This window comes from Opisthorchis viverrini (genome assembly GCF_000715545.1).
Source record: "Opisthorchis viverrini unplaced genomic scaffold opera_v5_22, whole genome shotgun sequence".
In the NCBI taxonomy this organism is placed as follows: Eukaryota; Metazoa; Platyhelminthes; class Trematoda; order Opisthorchiida; family Opisthorchiidae; genus Opisthorchis; species Opisthorchis viverrini.
In genome coordinates this window covers 812,617-833,898 of record NW_008751678.1, presented here as the reverse complement: position 1 = coordinate 833,898, position 21,282 = coordinate 812,617, and the positions used below count along the sequence as shown (strand labels likewise).

General features: G+C 43.4%; 2 protein-coding genes across 2 annotated transcripts in view; one reads left to right on the top strand and one right to left on the bottom strand.

Moving 5' to 3' along the window:
• T265_01957 (hypothetical protein) overlaps positions 1–11,914 on the top strand; it is a gene marked incomplete at both ends in the record, with an annotated part of 29,819 nt that extends 17,905 nt beyond the window's left edge. Inside the window, 3 exons of the mRNA XM_009166095.1 lie at positions 1,037–1,225; positions 4,256–4,384; positions 11,616–11,914. Of these exons, the coding sequence (XP_009164359.1) occupies positions 1,037–1,225; positions 4,256–4,384; positions 11,616–11,688 (391 nt within the window). The remainder of the gene's footprint in view (positions 1–1,036; positions 1,226–4,255; positions 4,385–11,615) is intronic.
• A 5,395-nt stretch (positions 11,915–17,309) lies between these two features.
• On the bottom strand, positions 17,310–18,312 carry T265_01956 (hypothetical protein; the record flags this gene model as incomplete). Its single annotated transcript, XM_009166094.1, has 7 exons — positions 17,310–17,512; positions 17,560–17,590; positions 17,642–17,729; positions 17,772–17,827; positions 17,880–17,969; positions 18,017–18,132; positions 18,180–18,312. The coding sequence occupies 7 exons, from the start codon at positions 18,310–18,312 to the stop codon at positions 17,310–17,312; spliced, it is 717 nt and encodes a 238-aa protein (XP_009164358.1).
• Positions 18,313–21,282: the final 2,970 nt, after the last annotated feature.

Here is a 21,282-nt window from a genome sequence, read left to right as displayed (position 1 = left end):
AACCTGGTGTGAGAGACTCTGTGAGTGTCGCGGGACACTCTCCAGTATAGCTCAATGGATCGCTGAGGTGCGCAAACCGTCACACCACGGTAAGGTCCAGTCTCTTCGTGACGGTACTTGTGGAAGGGTTCCATTCTTTCGGTTGTTTCGTCCGATAGCTATCTCCATTTGAGTATCGCGGTTGAGTCACTGGTTCCACACGCGCACAACCCCTAACGCACCTCTACACCTCACCACGCTTCCCACAGTTGTGGTGATGAAATGTTTGTCAGCAACTTGCCTTGCTCAGCTCACACGCGAAGTATCATCTATGCCACTTGAGCCACCAACATTCGTCTCAATAACAAACTGATCCATGTTTTTGTAGCTGAATAGCACGTCTGCGCATGTCTGCCTTTCTGAAAAAAGCACTTGTAACTCCACGTTTGTGGTTCCATTCGCCTTCATTATTTACGTAATGTTGCTTTTACTCAAAGAGAATGGAGCTGTTCCACTTCTTATCATACGTTTACTCGTCTGTCTGGCAACAGTTAGATGACGATCGTTCTGCAGTTGATAAACTGTCTCGAATTTCCACTTTTCTCTTGTGTTTCCTGACGCCGTTTTGTGGTGAAAAACAACTCCTATTGCGAGCTCAAGACGGCTCGGTTGCTGACCGAAAAGTCCGCGGTTCGAACCTAACCCCGGCATTACAACTGTTCCTGTCTAGGTTGGGGCAACCTGGCAGTACCTCAGTCTCCATGCTTCCTTCGACTGCCATGGCAGCTAGGCACCGAAAGGGTGCTACAGCTGAACGATTATTATTATCATGGCCTCTTTAATTTTGAAACATTGAACTCCATGATATGGGAACACCTGGGCAGATTGCCTAACCATAGGTTTGTGCTTCTCAGTTTGAGGTAAACCTTCAGCTGTTCTACCGGAAAACGTTTTGTTTTGTCGCTTGTCTACCCACCCGTGGTTTTCACACAGTTATTTTGCAGGCTCTCCATGTTGCCGTTTTTACTCTACTTTCATACCTTTTCCATACCTTTAGCGGTGCACTTATCAAACCTTGGCTATTCACCGAAATACGGGACTGTCGCACGTGGGACATTTCGGCTAGCGAACGTCTTGACATTTTGCGTGATTTTAGCAACTACGGACTTGAGTTGTGGGGATCGGATACGCGTGGGGTGGAGACTACTCGGCGGTTCATGCTCGAATGGTTATCCTTCTTGTATCGGTGAGTTGCAGGCCCCGTCTATGGGTTCTTCATTTTGTCTACTATCCCTTTGCGTGTGTACCAGTTGCGCTTTGGAATTGCTATCCGACCTCATATACGGATTGTATGCTCAGCTCGGAGTGAATTCAGAGATATGTTGGTGACTGCGTAAACCTGACGATAGCTAAACATGTATCGATGCTGGTACAAATGTACTGCGAAGGTACATGCTTTATTGCCAAAGCGATCTGAGGCCAGTTTGGAAAGTTTCATCCGAATAAGGAGACGCGGCACACGTCTGTACCTCACTTCACTGAAGCTTTATTTTGCATGCTTAAACCAACAAGATGCTATGGATCATAATCACGCCTAAGTGTTTAACGGACCAATATTTGGTGTTGGGTTGATTGCTGGTAGTGGTGTGCTGTACAGCATCACCTAGAGTCTACTGACCAGAGACTTTTGTACATTCATCTCAAGAGAGCGAACAGCAGGCCGGTTCGCGAGGCTAGTAAAAGTATCTTGCGGTCAGGAAAGGTCTGACGATCAGTGTATGAAGGGACAAGCTACGTTACTGACCAAGGACACTGCAGAAAGCCGGAGTTAATATTAGGCAGATAAGGGTGTTAACGGCATGTGCGTGATGATCGTGCGCGCCATCGACGATGTCGTGGTCCAGGTCATCATCGAACAGGAGTTTCAGCAAAACAACTGGATTAAAGCTTTCAAAGGCACTTCTGGGATTAGTTCTGTTTCTGTTCTCTTTCAAAAGACCTAAGTGGCTGGCAGAACATGAAATGTGGCGAAATTTTAGTGTCAGTGGAACCATGCGAGCTGCCCTCTATCAGTCGGGTGCCTGCCTGACCTACAGAAACAGTTTAAGATAATCAGTAAGTGGGCGGGAAAAATGGGTGGTAAGTTCTTTTAAGATGACTGGAGCTGCATATCAGAACTACAACTCTGTATGGCCTGTGCTGGAGTGTTTTTTCTATTTGTACGTCACCAGGTAGAATGATCATTGACAGACAGACCAAGGGTTTCTGGTAGAGGCTCAGGTGGTGATGAGCCACAGAACTGGTTGAACTTCTCGACATTAACATGCGCCCTGTTATCACAGAATTGCCTCAGAGCACGCCACACCCCATCACGCTGATTTCAATGGACATGCGACTTAAACTCATAATCTAGAGTTTTTCATTTTTGATAGGTATTTTGTTGTACAGCCTTCCAGCTTTCTAAGCTCGTTCCTTTGGTGTTCGCAGCTACTGCAGGTTCGGCAAGAAGGGTATGCCAGCCACAATCGGAATAGAGTGAATTGGCCTAGATACACCGAAAATTCTTTTAGGTAGACTTTGATATGCCGGTAACACGACTAGAGATTTGTCATTAGAAGTAACTATATCCTTATTATCGCCAATTTTCTAAGCCGCTTCTCTTTCGAGCCCATCTCAAAATAGCGCTTGAATAGTCTGTTTAACTTTTCGTGAAGGAAACTACTCACACTTGAAAATTTACTGTGACATCTCGAATATCGTACCAACTGAAACATGAACGGCCTGTGTTCTAAGCCGCTTCTCTTTCGAGCCCATCTCAAAATAGCGCTTGAATAGTCTGTTTAACTTTTCGTGAAGGAAACTACTCACACTTGAAAATTTACTGTGACATCTCGAATATCGTACCAACTGAAACATGAAGCGGCCTGTGTGCAACACATTCAGTTGTAGGACATCATAAACGAGAGATTCAGTTGAGTCTCTTGTGAAAACCAAATTGATCTGCAAATGAGTGTATTTCTCGAAAGTCTGTTTAACTGTTCTTGCCGTAAAATTAAAGATACAGGGTCCTGATCCAATATTCTGGTGTACTGGGTATAAGAAATGTAAATAGTCCACAAACACACCATCAAGTTTGGAATCACAACGTGTAGAAGAGTGTATAGGGTTATGTAGGCCGAACGAAGTCAAGCAAGACGTGCAGAATATGTTGAATTCGCCCTGTACTAAGTATAGGAAGGAGTCGGTAAAGAAAACTTATCGCTTAGCTGTATGATCCATGCCGTTGAGTTTGTTGGACGTGAGAGGAGGTTGACCATTCACATAGGTATATTCATATCCAAACCAAAACGTAGGGCGCTGGCCAACACATTCGAATCTTTTGACTATTACTGCAGATATGTCATCCAGCCTTCGTCCTGTGTGCTAGTTCCGTCGACTGAGGTTTGATTGTGGACGATTCCATTAAGGCCACACAGATGTATTCTACGTGTGAAATTTAACGGGAGAATTAGGGGCCCTTTCTTGTTACTCAGAAGAACACAGGATTGGTCGATAGTGAGATACATATGTTGTACTCCGGGCAAGGAGTCTTATGGAGAAGGTATCAGGAAAACGGCTACTGAGAGGGTTTTCAGTCAAAGCACTTCAAACCAAGACTTTCCATAGGAGCCGTGTGGGAAGTGAAGCCCAGGACACCTTCCTTCAAAGACGGTGTGATAGGTGTTGCAGTGAGAGGACCACAAAAGACTTTTAGTCGAATATTGTGATGCAGTGAGATTGCACTGTCTTACTCGACCCAGCTGGCTGGAACTCCACACTAGTCCCCTCAAATCCGCTTTCGGCTGCTGTCTGGATGACGTTTTAGAAATAACGATGTATGGATAAACTTTTCAAAACTTTTTGGGGCTGCCCAATGGTTCCATGCCTGAAAGACTAACTCACTAATGTCTGAGTCGAATTTCAGAACATGGTACCTGGGTGTATTAGCCTGGCTGAACGCGCATGCTCTCACATATGTTCCAAAAACAGGTGGCAACTTTGAGTCAGGTTTATCCACACCGTTACCATCAGAGGCAGTGACATCAGTGTGCTTAGTTTATCCAGTGAGCGCTGGGTGCCTTTCAATCTTGTCGGACTAATTAAAAGACGATCTCCGTGCGATTGCTCATAGATCCCTTCTAACTGGCTACCGCTGGACCACCTTAGCGAATCTATTTTCACGTTTCTCGTGTTTCGCACATCGAGTCTATATGTATGAATTTATTTCATACCCCAGCTATATCCCATACGGAATATTGGAACGTGTACCTCAGCGGATCAACGAACGTCCCCCTGCATACTTTGGGCGCAATGATCTTGAGACCTTGATGGCCAGTGAGAATTGTGCAGACTGGATAAGAATAAGGTAAGTTCGAGAATCCAATTTGTGACCAATGTTCTGGAGTTTGTTGCACGGTGTCCTGGGAAAAGTTTCCCAATATGGACCGAAGATCCAAGTCACCTTTCCAAGTTGAGGAACAGTCCGTTTCTAACTTTCTCGAAGGCAAAGTAGCGAACAGAATACATGAAAAATAAATGTAACTGCTAAAAACGACCAGTAAAAATACAAAACCAACGCTCTTCAAGATAGCTCAGTGGTTATAGCGCGGATTTACTGACTGGAATGTTCCTGGTTCGAAACCGACTTCTGCATCTCGACTTCTCCCGTCTAGGCTTGGGCAACCTGGCAGTATTCCAGCCCTCGTGCTTCCTTCAGGTGGCATGGCAGCTAGGCACCAAAAGGGTGTTGTAGCTGAGTGCTTATCCATATTTAGACGCACATCTGATTCCGTATTAAGAATTATTGCTCAGTTGGAAATTAGATCTGAAACGAAGCCAGGAAATGAAGTACTTTCCAACCACGCCAATTAAAAAGAGTGAGGACCGTATGATGAATGTTTTGCCAATATTTCACGATCAAACATCGCATTGTGCAAGATTTCCAAAGCTTTTCTCCAAATTGTGCTGGTTGGTCACTTATGGCGCCATAGCAAGGCATTTATTCGCTTTTATCATGTTGTTCGTGATAATTCAACCCTTGCTTCTTTGTTTCATGTTTATATTCCTTGTATTAACCCAGGTGCTAGAAGTGACATACAGCGCGTGTGCATGCACAGCTGTTCTGTCCTTCCTAGATTATCCAGCTCTTTTCGGCGATAGCTAAATAGTTCCGACAGAGAAGCATCAGTGTTGAACACTGATGTCATGCTGTCGATGATGATGGTGATGATGATCCGCTGAGAAGGCACCAGAGTATTTACAAACGTCTAGCGAATGTTCATTCATCCATAAAATGGCGCTCATCATTCGTCTCATCTTGGCTTGTTTTGCTCAACGAGGTCAAGTTCGGAAACTAAATCCCTGTAGATAGGTTTTTATTTCTGCCTGAGTGTCACTCAGTGTAAGTCATTTGTTTTAAGCTTAACGGATGGGTATTTTGTGTCCTCGTGGACAGCTCCACTTATAAATGGACGGACTGCCGAATACATGACGCTCAGGCGGTTCTTCCAACCACTATTTGAACGATGGGCACAACATCAAGATCCAATTCGTGGAGAAAATAAGACTACTTTTAAAATGCGATACTCTGAATGTAATGTTGAAATATTGGTTGTACAAACCTACACCTTTGGGAATTTCCGTCAAAAACTCCTCTCAGGGCGTGTCAAATATCAACTCGAAATCCATAGTGGACAGCCAGACTAGCGAACCGTGGCGAACAAAATCACGGTTTCAGAAACTCAAAGACGAGCAGTTCAGTTCAAAATCAAATGGAACACACAAATAGCTGAGTTTCAGGGTATACAAAAATAAAACGAACTGATTTTACACTCACAGTGTCCTGTACTTGTGGCTCTTAGCTACAGTTGTCAGTTTTTTCTCCGTTGTTTTCGAAGACATTGGATTTGCCAAATTTTAACACAATCCCACGTATTTAACCCAACCAAAAAACAATTTCTGTGGTTGAGTCGAGCAACTTCGCTAATCTAATATGAGGGGAACCGCATCTGAGCTATCCCACACTACTTATTTGAGCTATCCAGCAAAATATCTGAATAAATATACATTTATTGCTATTGGGTACAAAACAGTGAATCACATAAAGCATATATACAGACCTGATACATGTTACTTCATCCAGTCTCACTTGGGATTAAGTCTCACGTAGCTCAGCCGAACCAATGAATTGTTAGTTTCTTTCCAGTGTCCAAATGAGTGTCTGCAGCTGTAGGCACCTGGAAATAATTGTGCTGGGCTGATACTAAGGCCCTTTACCACCCACTTTTATTCGAATAAATTATGGTTGTGCGGCAGCGAAGCATCAGTGTTGAACACTAATGTGCTGTCGATGATGATGATGATGATGATGATTGTTTCCGCCAGCGAAGTCACGATACCAGTTCCAATCCACTTTCCCCCAATAGTCCAAACCAGTCTTGTATTACTAATCCAAAACACAACGGTGACCCTTATGTATTTCTGTCAGCTAGACTCACAGTAGATGTCGGAATACTGATATAATGTTCCTGCAAACAACCTAATTATACTATCTCATCTTGTCGTCTTGTCGAAAAAATACAGTTAACTTTGCACTCCACTTTCGTTCGCAACAACACTCCTTNNACAGACCACGTTTTTCTTCTAAAGATCCCAGTTAGTAGGCCTCCTGTGACACCTGGACTGCGCTCTGAGCTCCACTTATCGGACGTTTATATCGTCATCATGACTTGTTGCAAAATAATCGTTTTTCCTCCCATTAATTCCAGGTGACATTTTCAGTCTTCAGCTATCCTGTGAAAAGGGTTTCGGTACACCTCACTAAATAATTCCGCTTCAAGTTTGAAACCGACAGTACGGGAGCCTCCATTCTAAAATGTTTTTACTTTCTGTGTTCTCCCGACGCATCGTGTTTGGAAAAATTTGCTGCAGACTCACCAAAATGAGGTTACCACATAATGGCGTATTTTTGCAATAGTTTTTTTAATTACTATTAATCACTTAGTAGGTGCACAAGCAATGTTGTTTTTCTTGTGGCTTCCTTCCGACAACATATCAGCTATCTAATATGCGTCAAACAGTACACCATTTTGTGTATTTAGTTGTCTCCAGTCATGTAGTAACAACCCAATCTGGTGCACACAGTGAACCGGTTGAAGTAACTAATCGTCTTTATCTTGTTTCCGCATTTAAGGTATCACCCGATCGATAGCGTCTAGCTTTTCAAGTTCATTTCTGACTGTGATTCTCTCTCTCTCTCTCTCTTGGGTCCGAGCCACACCCCAAATGCGTATACATAAAGCAGAACGAAACGCCCCATAAGCCCTAGTGATAACAAAATATGATACTGCAAAAGTGTGCTGTGAAATCAGCCACATGATATACTACTCACTGCGACTTGCAGACGAGACTTGTTGTTTTTTCTACTCACATGACTTATCGAGCCTCCTGTTGAAATCATCCTCTGATTTGCTATTAGGAACAGCAATGGGGCATGTGTTGAGAGGAATTGTTGAATTTGGTCTGTTTCCAGTTTTTAACCCATCTACTGGTTAGACTTGTTCGTGCTTCTTTCATCTTTCTCAATTTGACCAGCACCCATCCAAGTTTTTGACACATCACCTATAGCTGTTGTTCACTGAATCTGCGATAAAATTCATTATGCCCTTTTTACGCGGACACAGTGAAATTAACCATAGATTCAGCAAATGACTAACCTCACTAGCGTTCAGCACTTAAAGACTGCAGAAGGTTAGTCGAAACCAATTAGTAGGAAAAGCACCACTTTTCGGAGTAACTGAGATGTATTCTTACTACCTATTGAGACACGTTGCTTTTGTTTTCCCCTTATCAGATTAGTATTGAAGAGTAACAATGAATCCGTTGATTACCAAATCGGAATCGAGGCACTAAAGTGCTTTGATATTTGTTTAACACCACTCACAAAGCAGTAAAAAGAAGTGATCATCAAGGTTTCTCATGTGCGAATGAACCTTGGTTCTTCGGTTTGATACAATAGCACGCACTTCGCATCCGCTGCTTACAATATGTAAAGTCTCGTCACGAAGAGACTGAACTTACCGTGGCGTGACCGACTGTACGCCTCCACGACCCTTTGAGCTATAGTGGGGGTTGTCCCTGTGACACTCACAAAGTCTCAGAACAGTTTGGCCTGACCAGCGGAGCCCCCTGACCCTCCAGGTTTGGGGGTTGAAACATGTATGCCGACTTCTTCTGTTAAAATGATGATTCACCCGCATTCCCCTCCAAACACCGCTGCCTTACGATCAGGCTTTTGAACCAATGCTTTTGGTTAGGCCCTTGGTCATCGTACCTAGGTATAGGCACCCTGGCAGTATTCCAGCCAATGTACAACCATGAATTTCACGTTCACGCGAAATCAAGCTGCTCCTGACGCCTTCCTTTTTTCCCTCCCACATTCTTTCTTCCACCTCCCCTCACCCTATTAATAACTTTGCTTGCAAGCCCAGCAGTTAGGAGTGATGGTCTGATCTAAAGGTGCCAGCTTGACGTGGTAGTCGGGCTTGAGTGCTGCAATGATCTCCCGGGCTACACTGGCTGCAACTTCGTTTCACAAGGTGCAACCATGCCAGGAAGGCCAAAGAGGAGCACTCAGATCAAGAACAGCGAGACCCCGTTCGTCTACAAGACGGCCTTGGTGTAGAGTTGTAATATCCTCTGCGATAGGAGTGTGAAGACATAAGGTGCTTCCCTTCATGGAAGCAGCGTTGTTGCCTTTCCCCGAAGAAGCACAGGTTAGAACGATTGGCCCCAAAAATCCGCACGCTCCGATCGCCCAACGGTTGACCGTGACCGCCAGCGCCTTATCCAACACGGTCGAAATACTTTTATAACCAGAGTCCGGTGCTGGAGGGCGATATGTATGCTCAAGGAGGTCGTCCGAGCTCCGTGGAATCACATCTGGGCGGTCGATTCGAACTCGATGCTCGCCGCACAGACAACGGAGATCGATTTTTCCAACTGTATGCTGACCATGAACTGTTTCTGCCAAGTACGAACTTTCAGAATAAACGTTCGCACCGCGTAACCTGGCGGCCACTAACTGCAAATCAATCGTGGACTCAGTTGGATCACGGGGCTATCAGCCACCAGTGGATAGTTACAATTCAAGACTGCCGTTCTGAGACACACCACTAACTGCAAATCGATCGTGGACTCAGTTGGATCACGGGGCTATCAGCCACCAGTGGATAGTTACAATTCAAGACTGCCGTTCCTTCTGAGACACACAATTTGATTTCGACCACACCATGATGCGTGCATACCTGACAGCACGTTTTCTCTCAGGCCCTCATAAGTCAACAAGATGCATGCCAATCCACCACCTTCGGAGAATTACCATGGCTCATCAGCGTCGATCTCAGTTAGCCTAATGACTCTCCACAGTAAACCAATGCTGTGGTGGCAGTGAGCATGTCGATGAAGCATGGCAAAAGGTTAAAGGAGCTATGCTAGCGGCGTTCAGTGCTGTCTATGGGGCTTCCCCGATTCGACCACCGGACCAGTGGTGGTCGAGATCGCTATCTGTGATTGATGCTATGTAATCCATATTAACACTGATCAGCGCAACTGAGTTTGCCGGTAATGCCTTTCACACTTCACTGTCAAGTCACTGTTTGACCTTACCTACCTCCTTTCCACCTTTCACATGGTTGTGCAGAAAGAACCCTACGATGGATTTTCAGCAACCTTATGAGTAGTACATTGCAAAGATATACATGTATCGCGATATTTCAAATATCGTAGTGACTGAAACATGGGGCGGCCTGGTGCAGCACATTCAGTTGCCTGAGAACATCATAAACAAGAGATTCAGCTGGGCTCCAGGTGAGTCTCTCGAAAGAACCAAATTAGTTTGCAAATGGGTGTATATTCGTTAACCCTACGAAGAATTCGGCATACACAGCACGCGGTCAAGCCAGTGCAACCTGTGGAGAATGATCAGTTCATCTGTCTTGGGCTAGTTATGTCTTCCGAAAACTATTCGACGTACTTCAGCATCGCTGATCCGGTGTTCCCACCAGACTCGGGCAATGCTCCGAAGATATTGATGGTCAAGCACTGAAAGTCTTTTGACGCTCTTGGCGTGTAGTGGCCAGGTTTCTGATCCATATAGTAATATGGATAGTAATAATAGTAATATGCACAGCAGCATTGTAAACTCGATCCTCGACGGATAAGATGTCGCTCCTAGGCCACAGGTGACAAAGTTTCACCTTGCAGGACCATTCAAACTGACAATCTTCTCGGCGACGTCCTATTCTGTATTGTAACGTAGCGACGTTCAAAAAGAAATCGGGTAATCGAGGTCTATAATGCTTACCTATCTGGTATATTGCGAACTGAGAATATTTGAAGCCTTCTGCGTAGCGGACGCTGAATTTCGTATTGACACGCTAAACTGTCACTAAGGGTTTAGTCCGATATGGAACACGTCCATCTGTGCCTTTGTTGTTTTCAGCCAGTATGCTCTTAAGATTTATTTTACAGGACTCCTCGTTGGGTTGATATTTATGCAAGTTTTGTGCCTGTCATAGTTGATTTCCGGTGAGTTCAGGCGGGAAAACATACACCGCGACCAGAACTGGATGCGCCCTAACGATTTTGGGACAAATAAATGGGCGTGGTACGCCAGGTTCGCTAATCATTGGTTTTTCTTACCTCGCGGTCCCCATCCACGGTGACGGCAGTCATAAGTGCAACTGAGTGGATCGGTAAGAGCTTTCATGCTCCGTTGCAAAGTCATAGGTTGGCTACCCCTGGGTCGTCTTCTTGCAACACGTGACTGAACGAAGAGACCTCTGTTAAACAAACAGCCTTGTGACATACCAAGTACATGATCTAACCAGCGTAACTCATGGAGCGTAACCGGCTGATCTATCGATGGATAATGAACTTTCCAAAAAACCACCTGGCGTACCCCAGTATTACTGGTGTTCCCGACAGACAACCGCAGTGCTTCGAAGGCGGAGATAGACAAACGCCCCCCTGACCTACCCATTTCGGGAATTGATTTTGTCAGTCCGCCGGGACACATGCAGTTGCCCAGTTAGATGAACGTACCTTCAAACATCAGGCTTGGGTTTGATCGCACCCAGTCTTGCGGTAGCATTGTACGGTTTCCGTATGTAAAATGCCTGCCCGGCCGTGCGGCAGAATTATTTGAGTTATTTTCAAATAGTTTGTGTAGCTAGAAGGTGTGATCAAAGAAGAGCAATAGCGTCTGCGTACTCAACTTGTGAGTGAACCCCCGGGCAATATCTCGATCCCCGAGTTGTTAGAAGCAAGTGAAGAAGAGTCAAGCTGTGCATCGGTTACGAAGTTGAAGAGCAAGGGAGCTTTTGCCTGACACTGTCGAATGTAGTGAACTCAGAAGAAGCCTAGCACTCAATATTCTCAGTAGGTGATCTCTGATATTTTTGCACAATGTTACTCAAATTTAATGTTCCCCCAGAGTTCAGAGGGGTCACACTCAAATAAACATCTCTGCAACGTTTTTTACCGGGAAAGCACATATTCTATCACACTTTTTTGACCAGTTCTCTTTTTTGTTACAGCGAAATGTTGCTTGGTCCAGTTCCCGACGGGTTCACATTCACTCCCAAACACAAAGCCAATGCATACCGATAGCCTTCCACCAGGAAATTTTCAGCTGCTCGTTTTTTATCTATCGTACAACATCTTGTGCACTTGGGATGTCTTTTATTGTGGATCATTTTCCATAATATACAGAGGAACACAGCGAGTATCCGGTTTTTCCTGTTTTCCTGTGGACGGGGATTTCGAGGGTCTGTCTTCCTTGGTGTAATGGGAACTCACGTGATATTTGCGACTCATGGGCTCGATGTTGTTTTGGCTGTTTCCCGGAACACATACCCTTGATGAAATGCACTTATTTGCAAATTACATGAGTGTTGACAAAATATTCAAATGAATCTTTCGTTTGTGATAAAAGTTAGTGTTAATGTAGAACATTAGGTTGAAGGAAACTCTGGGAATACGCTCACCTGATGAGGTAGCGCGAAATTGGTGGTTGACTGTTGAAGAGTCTTCATCAGTTTTATGATTAGCGAATTTCATGGCATTTCGAACATAACGTGGCACTTATCGGCTCATTCAGTTGAAGAGTATCATTTGAGTTTCTCATTACTATCACATCCTGTGTTTCATTTATTGGACGCATTTCTAGCTAGCTTCCATATCTGTTGTCGCTGTGTACCCTCCGATAGCATTTTGTACATCCATTCCATCTGCTCTGACTCCTCTTTAAGAATTTTGCTGAATTGAGAAATTCTCCTGGCTCCAAAACCTTTCTAATTTTTTGTTCTGTATCAGGGATAATGCAGTATTGGTCGTGCAACTACGTTTGGATAATGTCACTCGAGTAACCCTTTACGTGTATGTTCAGTTTACGTCACCACTGATGGATGACTACTGTTGGCCAGATACCGATGCAACGAAGCTCGGCAACTCTTCACGTCAATTCGGACGACAGCGAATAAAATTGGAGTCGAAAACTTCAAGTACAAATATTGCGAAATCTATGATGCATCTGGACAACTGACCTCTGCTTGGTCGTACGGGAGTTTTACCCGGTTGTTCGTGCTTCTTGGCACATTATTCCGAGGTTGAAATAATGATTGTTAGGAGATCCACATATATGTTGAGGCCTATCCGTCGGTGGTTCAGGCAGTTGGTTTTCACTGCCTTCATCCTAGGCGTATGAACGCATTATTGCATCCAAATTTTTGCAATACGCTACCTGGTTGCCTCAGCAGAACGTCGATGCCATACTTGGATAGTTCCGGGTGAAGTGCATGTCCGTCAGGAAATCGGACGTTTTTGTGGGAAATATTCGAATGCTTTATCAGCCGATGGTTTGGTTGGGATAAACCAGCATGACGAATACCGAGTAACGTAGAAAGGAGCCTTCATCTTTAAACGGGGAAATGAAATATTCTGTCTCAAAGATTGTCCAGCTGCCGACGGTTTGTGATGAGCGTCTCATCAAATTGGCTTATTCTTTCATTCATTCCCGTCTCACGACCAGTTGATCAGATCAACCGTTCGTCAAAACTCTACTCTCGGCTTGCTTCGTCATACTTTCTCTTGCAAACTCGTGGATAGCTGAGGCCTGTTTGTTTTCTGTCCTACGTTTTAGTTGAAATAAACCAGATTAGAACGTTGTCTTGCGCAGTTTTCCAGCTAGGCATTCCTAAACGGCTGATGTCGTTCAGCGATATCTCCCTTTCGATACCTCACTGCAAAGCCACCCGCCGACGCGTCCCAGTGAATGTTGAATATGCGACCAATGTATCCTATGTCACTAGATGTCTTCCCGCTCATCTTCACCGATAACTTGTGTCAAAGTTCTCCATGACATCTGTTCCCCTTGTTGGTCGAATTGTGCCATAAATTTGCCTGCCATTGAAATAGATCAATATCACGACCCGTAACCATGCGTTTCGGTTGTACTTATAAGCCAGCTGACATCCGAGCTCGATGAAAATTATTGAAAAGCCACAATAAAGCAATGACACATGTGGTGATCCGTATTTGATATGAAGTTCCAACATGCATATCGGCGTTTTGAATGCGTATAAGACCGCTATGCATGGCCTTGTTCACTACGCAGAATAACGCGAACGTGTGGGTCGGGATTCCACAGCAGTCTTGACTCACTCGGACAGAACGGTGTTACGGCTAGTTACACAGAGATATTCGAGGTCTTCTCTTTCGGGTTGGCCTCCGTTGTAGTCGTTAGGAAGAAAGTTCCAGGTCTATTGATCTATATAAAAAAGCGGATAAGTGGAAGAGGAAATTCACGGATACTTATTGAACAGATAATGCAAAATGGCTTCATTAAAGGTAACTAAAAGAAACCTATATGAGCAGGCAGATAACAACGCTGAATACTTCTGCGACGATGTCACAACTGTAGCTTCAGAAATTAAGTATCCATTTTTGAGAAGTTGCCTTACAGCAGTGTATACTTTCCACCTGACAATTCCGACTAGTGTACCAGGTTGTTCTTTTAGACCGCCCAAAAGAATTTCCGTATAGGAACCCGTGAAGGTTATGATCCAAACTTAATCACGTATGACTGGATAACAGTTTTAAGGGGTATATTGGCTCAAATTGGCTCACTCGGACTGTGTGAAAATTACAGGATGGTATGATGAATGCACTATTGAGTGGCTTGCAGCCCGCAGGTTATCCTAAATTACACTCAGTATTTTGGTTGTTCATCGCAGGCGAACTCTGGCAACTCATGGGGGTTCAGGAGGTCGCAAGAATGAAATAACCGGGTCGCACGGAATTAACATGATGTTCTCCTCTTGTGGTGAAGATTACGGCCAAGAAAACACTGGACTACCGATTTATGTGAGAAAAATTTTGTCAGCAGTCAACCGTTTTGTGCACAGGTCAGATCGCCTTGCGTGTGGCTCGTTTCGAATATACTGACATTAAGAGCTGATAGTCTAACTGACCAGGGGCTGGATAGGTTTCGTCCCTTCTGTATGGATGCACTGCCATTGTGCTACTGGATTCAGTCAAGAATAGTATCTGGTCTCTTCGGGTAACCTTTCGATGGAGGCATGTTCCATACAAAACTCAAGAAGTTTTAGAAACCGCGATCTTCAGTTTAGAAGTCTGGACACCTTGTGGTTAGGCCACGAGCAGCTCGACGTCAGTGTGTAACTTGCACTTAGAGGGTATATAGCACCACTCAATCTGGAATCGCGGAATCTTTATTTCGTGGTTGTGTACACACTGACTCCTCGACTGGCGGCTTCCTAGGTAAAAGTTTCACTCATCCTTTGAAATTATTCTTCCCCTCAGCTGCTTAGAGAGTGATTGTAGTGTGGGAGAATATGGGGCTCTTCAATGGAGTTCTCATCCTTTCCTAATCTGGTTCGAATTGGTATCCATCGAATGGGTGCTGTGGCAGGATCCCACACATCTAATTCCCAGGACGCATTCAACAACCTTATTTTGCACCGTCCATTTGAAGACTATTCCATAGTCACGTGATTCGCAGTATTACCAATGGTTTCTCTAGCCGCCCACACTTTCTGTAATTTCTTTGAAGTAAGTACACAATATCAACAAACGCAATATCTGGGGCCATCAACATTAGTATTAATATTAATTTGGTTTTCACAGAAGACGCATCTGATTCCCCGTCGAATCCCTTGTTCAGGATTTTCTACCGCTGAACATGCTGCACCAGGCCGTCCCTAGTTAACTTGGTACGATATTGGAGATATTGGAGTACATTGTATAGGCGTAAGACACTACTCGTAGGGTTGTTGAAAACTCTGCATAAGCGAGAGGTTTAGCTAGGGCTCAGGCGAGTTTCTCGTGCACGCCAAATTGATACGCAGATGAGTGTACTTGACAAATTTCGTGCAACTTGGGTTCAATTAGAGCATATGGTTAATGGAAACTTGGGGACTGTGCCTTCCCAATGAGTCCCAGGAAGGGTAAAACCGGCAGCGGGCTGTCTAATAGTTATCAGCAACGTTATGAGTAGTATGCTGGGCCCTAAATTCATTTGCGTGTTGTCATCTTCAGCTGGACATCATTTCCGGGTCGGACAGTTGTCTCTGGTGCCACAAATTTGTCACAACGTATTGTTCACTCACCCATCCGATTTATTTGAAAACTTGGAATTCGAGTATAAAAATCTAGAATTCGTCCCCCTGGAGGCACTGTCCGTCATGAATTAGAACGAGCAATCATTTGCGTTGTGTCGACATATCTTTGATAATCGGGTTTTTTAGATCCACTCTAACTCACCGTATTTGTGAACCGAGCCAGGAAGACATCTTCAGGACCGGGTGGACAGTGATTAACTTATCAAAGTCTATTGCCCTTTTTGGATTGGATTTTGGAACATGACTAAAGAGAAAACTGGACACATTTTCCGACAGACTACTCATCACTAGATTTCCTAGTATGTAGAAAGTTTTTTCGGTAAACAAAAGTTTAAGCTGGGATGAGCTATCGTGATATTCCCACCATATTTTTCCGATGAGTTTTGGAAGCACCGGGCCTTGTCACTAATGGTCATTTTCCCCAACAGCATGAGAGATTTTGATTCCTCCTCAAAGTTTTTTAGGCTGGTAGGACTTGCAATCTGGAAATCAGTATAGCAAGACAGTTCATGCAATCGTAGCGCTGATCTCATACACGTAAAACCAATCCCTAATGGGTTTCAGAAAGCCCCTAAACGCACCCCAAACTTGGAGTGCTGTCTGAGGGATAGTGTACTCTGTGAGCAAGCCATCACTTTCCTCTCAGGGTGGCTTAAGACCTCTTAATCTTCAGCTCATCAGTTGTACAAAAGTTTGACTCAGTTATATGCCATCCTCTCCTATGTGAGCCAAACTGCTCATCGTTGACCATCCATAGATTTCGGTGGAGAACGTTCTCAGGGAAGCGAAACACTTCTGACTTATCCAGAACAGAGGAACATCGATTCAGGTTCTTAAGGACGAGCTTTCCCTATTGTGCATTGTGAGGTCAAATTGAAATAACGTCCAGATCAATAATTTGAGCCACCGCCGGCTCCTGAAGGTACCACTTCCAAACTTTGTCCCATCCCTCCAGCCCCAGAATTAATGATCCTTAAGTTTAACGTTTCATTCACGTTACTATTGTTTTGATTACCTTGGCCAACTGACGCTGTTCAAAGATGATAAGCTCCCTTTCAGCTGATTTTTACCGTCTTTTCCATGTCGTAACATACCTACAAGAATATGTCATCCTTTTGAAGGTGCCAGGTTTGTCTATTTTAATGGTACAGTAGTCTCCAGATCTGGTCAGTTCTAGTCGGTCTCTTTAGTTAGTATCGCATTCAGCTGGTGTTTGTAGAAGTCAGTCATTTTAAACACGTTGACAGCTAAGTGCATAATACCACGATTATTAGCTCTCTTGCGTTTTTATCATATTAGTTACCCAAATTGGATGTTCAGCTTCAATGGATATCATCTTGGAAATCTTGTGGAGTGAGGAAGACCAGTTTCAGAAACCACTTTCACAGCGGGTCCTCATTTAAAGCAAGCTTCAATGGTTGGTTTTTTAAATCTATATTACGAAACCTGGACATGCGGGTTGTGTTTATAAATGAAGGCAGAATAAAGAATGGATCACAATGGTTACAAATAACTATATCAGGATGTGGAACACAATCAGGAACAGATTAGTATTAGCGTTTTCAAAGCTTCTTCAGCAGCTTGGCCGCTTCATCCTTGACCTAAAAGTTGCCAATAGAACAACACGTTAAGTTTGGTTATCCCTGACAAAAAACCTACCTCCGCGACCTCGTAGCCAAGGTCAGGCAAATTCATGACCTTGGTACAATACCTTCTAACGTTGTCCCAGTCCTTCATCCTGTAGTAGCATTTGGCAATGATAATAAGTAAATTCGGTCTTGGATCATCAAGCACTTTTGAAGAATTGTTAGTTAAGTCGATCTCAACTGACAAGACCTACAAGCCTCGGCTTTGAGCAGATTGTCCAGAGCCTATCGAAGAATGCAGTGAAATATCAACTTAGCCGCTTGTAACTGACTCACCTCCTGGTAGGTGGAATCCGGTGGTTTTGTAAAGAACGCTTTAGCAAAGGAACGTTTCACATCCGAAAGATCTGTGACGTTAAAGCACCTGTTTACCGGATGTCAAAAATGGAAAATTATCATGACTAACCAAATCCCCACACATCCAATTGCCCATCCGTTTTTGGGTTCCATTTGTAATGCCCGCTATGAAAGAGGGAAATTTGCGTTAACGGATAGCCGTACAGCCGAAACTCACGTCCCATAAATCTCTGATTTCATAGGCGATTTTTATACGTTCGTTCGGTCCTACAAGTTCGGCATACTCGCTCTTGCATATTCCTTCCCACTTTTAGGAATTGATGCTATCAGCGCTTTTGGATGAGATCGACTTACTATTAGACATTCAGCGTTCGGCTGTTTGCCTTGATATCCTTCCTGGACGTCACTCAGAGCTTTTTTATAAATCTCCTTCAAGGTGTCCTTTGATGGCTTTCGTGGTTTGGCAGTTGCTTGAAGCAGTAGAAACCCGTATCAGTTAATGGCATCATCAACCTACTTGACACATAAGCCAGACGGGCTTTTCTCCAACCAACATCTGGACTGTTTGGCATACTACTCAATATGGCCTCCACTTCCTCAAACTTATTCTGCCTCAAAAGTTCATCTGCTCTCTCCAGCTTCGATGTCATTCCGGCTGGTTTGCTCTCAATGTTGCTACTAAATACGGTTTAAAAAACATACCTTTTTATACTACGTGTCAAGAAGTATGATAGCCGCGTCTGTCTCGCGTCATAATATTTGTGATACTGTGCCTGTAGGAAGCACATGACTTGTAAAATTCACATCATCCTTATGGCACTCACTGGTTTGTGGTTGGCTAAATGGTGTCAGACCGGATGCACACACTGAACACTTAGGGTCTAGAAAGCTATTGTTTTCACTCATGAGATCGGGTTTTTGTGAGAAGTCTGGACTTTGAGGAGACCGATGAGTTCTTTTGTTTACAAACTAATTGTCAGTTTGTAGAAAACATCAATAACAGCTTGGTAAATAAACAGTCCGAACTGGTTAGCTACCAGTGGGAAATGTAAGTGAACAATTACTCCAGGAATTCTGCTTATTCTTCTATGAGAAAATAAGAATATTGTGAATAACATTCTAATTCTAGTCAGTTAATTCTTTCACCAACTCGGTGCTTTGAACCTGAGAAGACAAAAACGGAACATTTCGAAGAAGTGATGAAAGTCTTGAAGCTCATGCAAGCGAGTTGCGAAGCCGGGTGGGATATCCACAGGCCACTTATAAAAGACTTGATTACCATTTTCAACATTTTTCCAGCAGTATTTCCGCCATCTTTCGAAATATGTCAAAAAAATGAAGTGAGAACTCAGCCGTTATGTGCATATTTTCCAAAGACTTGTGACGAATCAATGGATCTGTATGATGTGAATTTTGGCGAATTTTCTCAAGGAAGCAAAACACACTGACAAGGGATCTTGTCAGCTGGATTATTCGCACTTACGTGTGCCGTTTGTCCGGTCAACTGACTAGAAACCAATGGCCGGATTAACACGAATGAAACTAATGACAATAGAAAAAGTATATCAACATTAGCAAATCCATATGCACAACTTGCGAGAAGCAGAAAGGCGCTCGAAAAATGCAAACATGCTTGGAGGTATATTCAGATACCGTTTCAGGATTGTGATCAGTGAACCTTGTGCAGTGACCTGATCTAGGAATGGTGATAACGAAGCCAAGAGACTATCCATAACAAGTCCAATTACAAATAATTCTCCGACTCAAGGTTTCCAGAAAATCAGTCGAATCTGTCCACAACAGTTAGGCTTATTATGGATTATCTGTTGTCATCCTTCTTGGATTAGGTCACTGCACAAGTTTTACCAACCGCATCCTCGAAGCGTCACCTGGACACAACTCCATGCATCCCTCAGACACTCCTAGTTCGGTAAACCTGTATGTTTCACCCTTGTTGAAGTCTCTAGGATTATCAGAAAGCTCACGGGTATTGATATCCAACAAGTTTGTCAAGAAGTCAAACGCACACGTAACAGCACGCCTCTTCGGGGCTCAGTTCCTTTATTGCAATGTCGATTGCAATGGTTTGATTAAGTTGGAATCAATCGACATGCCATATTCGGCAAGTGATAAGACTAGATCGAGTGCCTACTCCACAAGCGATAACTGGATCCAAAAAAGTCACGCATGAAGTAGCCGGAACCATTTTTCACACCTATTGTGGTAATATGCCATCTCATGAATGAATGTATGAATAATGACACAATCTATCTTTGTATAACAATCAATCGTCAGAGTAGAGGTTCTATGAGAGTCAGCATCCGATACTGTGCTCTTTTACACTCAGTCATAAGCCGTACTGGATATAAGTGACAAACTACAACACATTCTGTGGACTGGCAGCTATGGCTTTGATCGCATGCCTTGGTTACCCAGTTGAAAATACAGTTGCCAAAAGGCCCTTTAAGGTCCATTTAGAAAATCCCACATGGAGCTGTCTCATTTCTGTTCTTTTGTTAGTCATCAAATCCTATCAACAACAACCACTTGACCGTAAATTAAAAAAAGAGTTTGCAGTAGAAAGAAGCATAAGGTCAGCAATATATACTGCATCTACACAGCACATGTCCAAAATGCCATAAAGTGAAATGTCAAACTAACAGGAGCAGTTCAATGTGATACTTATCCACACGTCCAGGATGACAAACAGTAAATTTTTATTTACTTGACATGCAAATATGCAAATGTCAGTCCCGAAGATGCAAGGGATGGTTGCAGACTAAATCGCCCCGAAACTTAGACAAATTGAGTGGAGACAAAAAATTTTTGTTGATGTTTAGCAGTGCTGAGAAGCGCTTTGTAACATTAACAAAGTTGACGACAGCCAAGCAGTCAGAGCTTTAGGGTTGTTAGTGAAAATCGGCTGAATTCTCGATGCATTGTTTAAGAAAAATGGTTCCAGCCATATCCAACAGCAGAATTCCATTTAAAAGTTTAATTCTGAATAGAAATGAGTATTCTGGCATAGAGTGGTTTTATTTATAGAAGGAAATCCGAATCGAAACTTTCCGAATCTCCTTACACTACTATCATGTTAAAACATGCCAGTAGATAGATTTCATAAGGCCTATGCACAATGGATATAGATACCTTATGTCAAATACCTCTCCAATTAGTTTTTTATCACTGTTTTAATATCGGTTTGTTATTTTTTAACTTTTAATTTTTCCCTAAAATCTATGTCGTTTACTATTTATTATCACTATGTTACTGAGATCACAGAATGTCAACGGTAATGCGGTTGCAGAAGTCCCCCGTTGAAGTATTGAAATACTTAACCGAATAAACTGATGTTCTGATTCCTTTGGAAACGTGCAAAACATCTTGATACATACCAGTGGTGAAAAGCCGGAGTATGTTTTAGTTTCTGACGCAATGTGTAGGCTGCCTTATTGAAGTTATGACAGTGGAAGTCATATATCCTACTCAAATCAGATGATTATACATTCTTAATTCTAAAAAGCACGTGATATTCAGAAATGAATAATCAATGTGTGAATTTTAAATCCGCCACGGTAAAAACTTGTGCATGCCTGCCCGATACAAGAGAGTGGTTTACG